The following is a 4,700-nucleotide window of genomic DNA, read 5'->3' as shown; positions in this document are numbered from 1 at the left end:
TGGGCTGTCAGTCACCACTGCTGCAGCTCCTGAAGGAGACACGGGTAGGAAAACCTTGGGAAGGACAAATGAGCGCTTTGCTGCTTGTAAAATAAATCAGGTGGGTTTTCTTAAGTGGGAGAGACAGTTTGGTATCTCACTTAAGAAGCAGTCTGGGAAGGAGGAAAGTAACTGTGACTTCTTCGTAGGGAGCAAAGGCAGGGAGTAGAGTCCAGAGGGACAGGGATGACACTCAGGGGACAAGATGGTGGCACAAACACTGACAGCTCAGCACGGGGGAGGGTCACAGCGAGGGAGGAGATGCTCCGTGGCTGCCGTGAAGGGGGGTGAGCATAGTGTGGGCTTCTTCATCACGTAACCGAGCCCTGCTCTGCCTCGGGCAGGTTAAGAAAGCCCTTTGTGTCCTCATCCAACACAACCTGGTGACGTACCAGCTGCAGAAGCGAGGTTTCGTGGAGTACGAGGCCCAGTGCAAGCGGGTCCTGAGGATCCTCCGCTACCCGCGTTACATCTACACCGCCAAGACCCTCTACAATGACACGGGCGAGCTCATCGTGGAGGAGCTGCTCCTCAACGGCCAGATGACAATGAGCGCGGTGGTGAGGAAGGTGGCGGACAGGCTGACTGAAACGATGGAAGGTGGGAATCTCCTCTCCTTAAAAAAAGGGATCTGGGAGCGGGAGGAGGAACAGTGTTTGCCGGAGGCTGGTTTTGCTCAGTGAAGGAGGCTCTTTGGGCTGCGTTACCCTGGAAAGTTGGCCACGAACTTGAAAAAGGAGCCACCCAAAGTGGCCTCGCTGCCAGAGGGGTTATAAATGCTGCCCCCCGCCTCAAAACAGCCTCTGAGCAGCCCGGTCATAGCGGTTCTCTGGGGACCACAGCGTCACCTCGTCCTCTGGAGCTGCTGGAACGACCTGGGGCTGGCAGAGCTTGATGCCACCGTCTCTCTCCTGATCCTCTAGACGGGAAGACCATGGATTACGCTGACGTCTCCAACACATTTGTGCGCCTGGCGGACACACACTTTGTGCAGAGGTGTCCGCTGGTCCCTGAAACCCCTGAGAGCCCCGATGCGCCGCCTCCCCCTGCGCCCACATTGGTGATCAACGAGAAGGACATGTACGTCGTGCCCAGGCTGAACCTCGTAGGTGAGAAGCCCCTCAGGGTAACCCTGGGTGTAGAAGCCAGGGAGCCGAGTTGCTTGCAAGTCACATTTATAATGGTGCGAGACCGTGACAGTAGCTTTTAAAAGCAAATGCCATCATCTTTGTTTGACAGGGAAAGGGAAGCGGAGACGATCGTGCGACGAGGAAGAGAACAGTGAACACAAGGCTAAAAAGCAAAAGCGAGATGGAGAAAGCTCAGAGGTACTGAAGCAACGTCGCCCGCGGCTCTGCGGGGCCGTAAATCAGAGGCAGCTGCCTGTCGGGCAGGACGCTCCGTCTCCCGCAAGTAACCTTTGCTGGGGACGCGCCTCTGTCCCTGGCTGAGCTCCTTCCTCCTCTGAGCTCATGGGCTGGAGGGATCCAGCATCTTCCCAAACACGCTCTTCTGGGGAAACCAAACGAGCAGTTTGGTATATCCTCTCATGCAGTTTTGTGACTCCCTCAGTTTGGTGGCTCCTCTCCCTCTCGCTGTTCCCCCACAGCCTCCACCCGACGATGGCATTTACTGGCAAGTCAACATCGACCGGTTCCACCAGCATTTTCGAGACCAGGGGATCGTCAGCGCCGTGGCCAACCGCATGGATCAGGTTCGTGGAAGCGCTCAGAACCCTCCTGCGGTCGCTCTCTGCGTCAGGGTGGGAGCTCGATGGTCGTGGTGGGGAGGTTTCAATCCCCGCTGCGGGGCAGGCAGGGGTGGCCCACGTTTGGTTGCTGCTGCGGGAAGAGCGCAGGACAGAGGTTCTCCCGCACTAACGACAATTTCCTTCCCCCCGAAACCAGACCAGCAGCGAAATAGTGCGGACGATGCTGCGGATGAGCGAAGTCACCACGTCCTCCAGCGCGCCGTACACCCAGCCGCTCTCTTCCAACGAGGTGGGTTCCTGCCCCTGGAAGTCAGGGTGTAGCCGAGGACTTTCTCCACCGGCACGGCTGCGGCGCTGCGTTTTGATCGGGCAGAAAAAGTCTGTAAAGCACCTGCAGATTCAGAAAGGTGCTTATTCTATTTTACCCCCCTTATATCCTGCCTGCTTTCCCTCCCGTAGATATTCAGATCACTTCCAGCCGGGTACAACATCGTGAAGCAAGTTTTGGACCAGTACCTCACCCTGTTAGCAGACGACCCGGTAAGAAATGCGGAACTCGGTTGGGTAAAGACGTTAAATGCCGCTCGCCGGCGGCTCCTCGCTGAGCTCCCTCCACCCCAAATCCACTTGCTGCCTCCCTTTAGCCACGCACTGGGGAGAGCTCGGACTGAGGGAAAACCAGTTTTCCACTGATATTTAGAAGATACTGGAAGCGTTAAAAAAACACGGCTGCTGTTCTTAGCTTTTAAGATCAGAGATGTAAATTTTTTTTCCCATAAAATCTATGTATTACTTCTTACAATCAAGATTTTTATTACTTTAGGATGTACTGAACTTCTTTCTTTTTCTTGTAGCTCGAGTTTGTGGGTAAATCCGGGGACAGCGGCGGCGGCATGTACACTGTCAGTATCCTTTGTGGGTAAACTACCTGAGACGGCGTTTCCCAGCGCGTAAAACCATTCCTGAGTGCCGGTGTTATCCCTTGACCTTGATCTTGTGCAGATCTTCACAAGGCCCTGGCCTCGCTGGCGACGGCAACCCTGGAGTCCATCGTGGAGGAGAGGTAAAGCGGTGATTTGAAGGTTTCCGGAACTTTCCTCTCATCCATCCGCTGATTTATTTAACTCTCCGGTTCAGGTTTGGTTCCCGCTGCGCCAGGATATTCCGTTTGCTCCTGCGAAAGAAGCATTTGGAGCAGAAGCAAGTGGAGGATTTTGCCATGATCCCAGCCAAGGAAGCCAAGGACATGCTCTACAAAATGCTGTCGGAGAATTTCGTCTCCCTGCAGGTGACGGATGTTTCCGAGCGTCGCTCCCGTAAGCGAGGGACACTACGCCCCGCACGGGACGCCGGCAAAACGCCGGCTGCGTCCCCAGCCCCGTGTAGCTCAGGTGGGGCCGTACTGCACGATGAAGACCTTCTCCTTCTCTCACCCACCGGTAGGAGATTCCCAAGACTCCCGACCACGCGCCGTCCCGCACCTTCTACCTCTACACCGTGAACGTCCTGTCCTCCGCCCGGATGCTGCTGCACCGGTGCTATAAGGTACATCCCAGTCACCGCCGGGAACGCTCCCGGAGACCCGCCAGTGGCTCTGCTCGGTCCGCCTGTCCCCAACAGCCACTGGCACCAGCCTGGTCCCTGTCGGGTCCCCACATGGCCTCTGTCCACACCAATATTCCCAAGTCGAGGGGGGCATCCAGGCCCCCAAGGGTGCTCCTGCTCCAAGCCCAGTGTCTCTCCACCAGTTCCACCACCACCACCACGCATGGTTCTCCTCCAGCACCACCACCATGCGTAGTTCTCCACCACAACCACGCGTGGTTCTCCTCCACCACCATCACACATAGTTTGCCACCACCACACGTGGTTCTCCTCCACCACCACCCCCACACGTAGTTCGCCTCCACCACCATGTGTGGTTCTCCTCCACCACAACCACCGTCACACATGGTTCTCCTCCAACCACCACCACCACCATCATGATACGCAGTTCTCCACCACCACCATGACGCGTGGTTTTCCTCCACCACAACCACCACCACACGTGGTTCTCCTCAACCACAACCACACGTGGTTTGCCACCACCATGCGTGCTTGCCCACCACCACGCGTGGTTCTTCACCACCATGGGTGGTTCTCCTCCTCCACCACCATCACACGTGGTTCTCCTCCACCACAACCACCACCACCACGTGTGCTTCTCCTCCTCTTCCACCACCACCACGTGTGGTTCTCCTCCTCCACCACCACCTATGGGTGAGGGCGGCTGTTGGGCCATCCCTGCACGTTCCCCAGGAGCGATGTGGCTCAGTGTAACAGCCACCTCCTCCATCCTGGGACTCTCCTGGATGGTGCCACCGGGGGGTGGCAGCAGCCACGTCCCTGTGTCACCACCCGTTTGGGCCCCCGTGTCTCCCCCCGCTCACCCCACCCCATTGCGCTTCCCTCTCCCCAGAGCGTGGCCAACCTGATGGAGCGGCGCCAGTACGAGACCAAGGAGAACAAGTGAGCACTGGGCTCAGCCCTCGGGAGGCCGGGTGGTGGATCTCAGGGGGTGGCAGGGGTGACCCAAAGCCACCGTTTCCTTGTCCCTTGTCCGTGTCCCCCCTCCAGGAGGCTGCTGGAGAAGTCGCAGCGGGTGGAAGCCATCTTGGCCTCCATGCAGGCCACCGGCGCCGAGGAGGCGCAGCTACAGGAGATCGAGGAGATGATCACGGCCCCCGAGCGCCAGCAGCTGGAGAACCTCAAACGCAACGTCAACAAGTGAGCGCTGGCGGGATGGGGGGGGATGGGGACGGGGACGTGGGGACGGGGACCCCGCCATCGGCCATCCCGCCCACTCCCATCGCTCCCTCTGTGCCCCAGGATCGACGCCAGCGAGAACCAGGTGGATGAGACCATCTTTGTGCTGGAGTCTTTCATCGAGAGCACTGTGAAGAAGCCCTGA

General features: G+C 58.0%; 1 protein-coding gene across 1 annotated transcript in view; it reads left to right on the top strand.

Moving 5' to 3' along the window:
* The window catches only part of POLR3C (polymerase (RNA) III (DNA directed) polypeptide C (62kD)), a 4,927-nt gene extending 227 nt beyond the window's left edge, over positions 1–4,700 (top strand). Inside the window, exons 2-14 of the mRNA XM_009888995.1 lie at positions 384–639; positions 963–1,148; positions 1,279–1,367; positions 1,649–1,753; positions 1,947–2,039; positions 2,210–2,290; positions 2,605–2,656; positions 2,753–2,813; positions 2,888–3,038; positions 3,194–3,295; positions 4,209–4,258; positions 4,367–4,516; positions 4,619–4,700. Of these exons, the coding sequence (XP_009887297.1) occupies positions 384–639; positions 963–1,148; positions 1,279–1,367; positions 1,649–1,753; positions 1,947–2,039; positions 2,210–2,290; positions 2,605–2,656; positions 2,753–2,813; positions 2,888–3,038; positions 3,194–3,295; positions 4,209–4,258; positions 4,367–4,516; positions 4,619–4,700 (1,458 nt within the window). The remainder of the gene's footprint in view (positions 1–383; positions 640–962; positions 1,149–1,278; positions 1,368–1,648; positions 1,754–1,946; positions 2,040–2,209; positions 2,291–2,604; positions 2,657–2,752; positions 2,814–2,887; positions 3,039–3,193; positions 3,296–4,208; positions 4,259–4,366; positions 4,517–4,618) is intronic.

The sequence above is a fragment of the Charadrius vociferus genome, unplaced genomic scaffold (assembly GCF_000708025.1).
Source record: "Charadrius vociferus isolate BGI_N301 unplaced genomic scaffold, ASM70802v2 scaffold1487, whole genome shotgun sequence".
Classification (NCBI taxonomy): domain Eukaryota; kingdom Metazoa; phylum Chordata; class Aves; order Charadriiformes; family Charadriidae; genus Charadrius; species Charadrius vociferus.
Note: the sequence above shows the minus strand (reverse complement) of the source record. Positions and strands in the feature narration are given on the sequence as shown.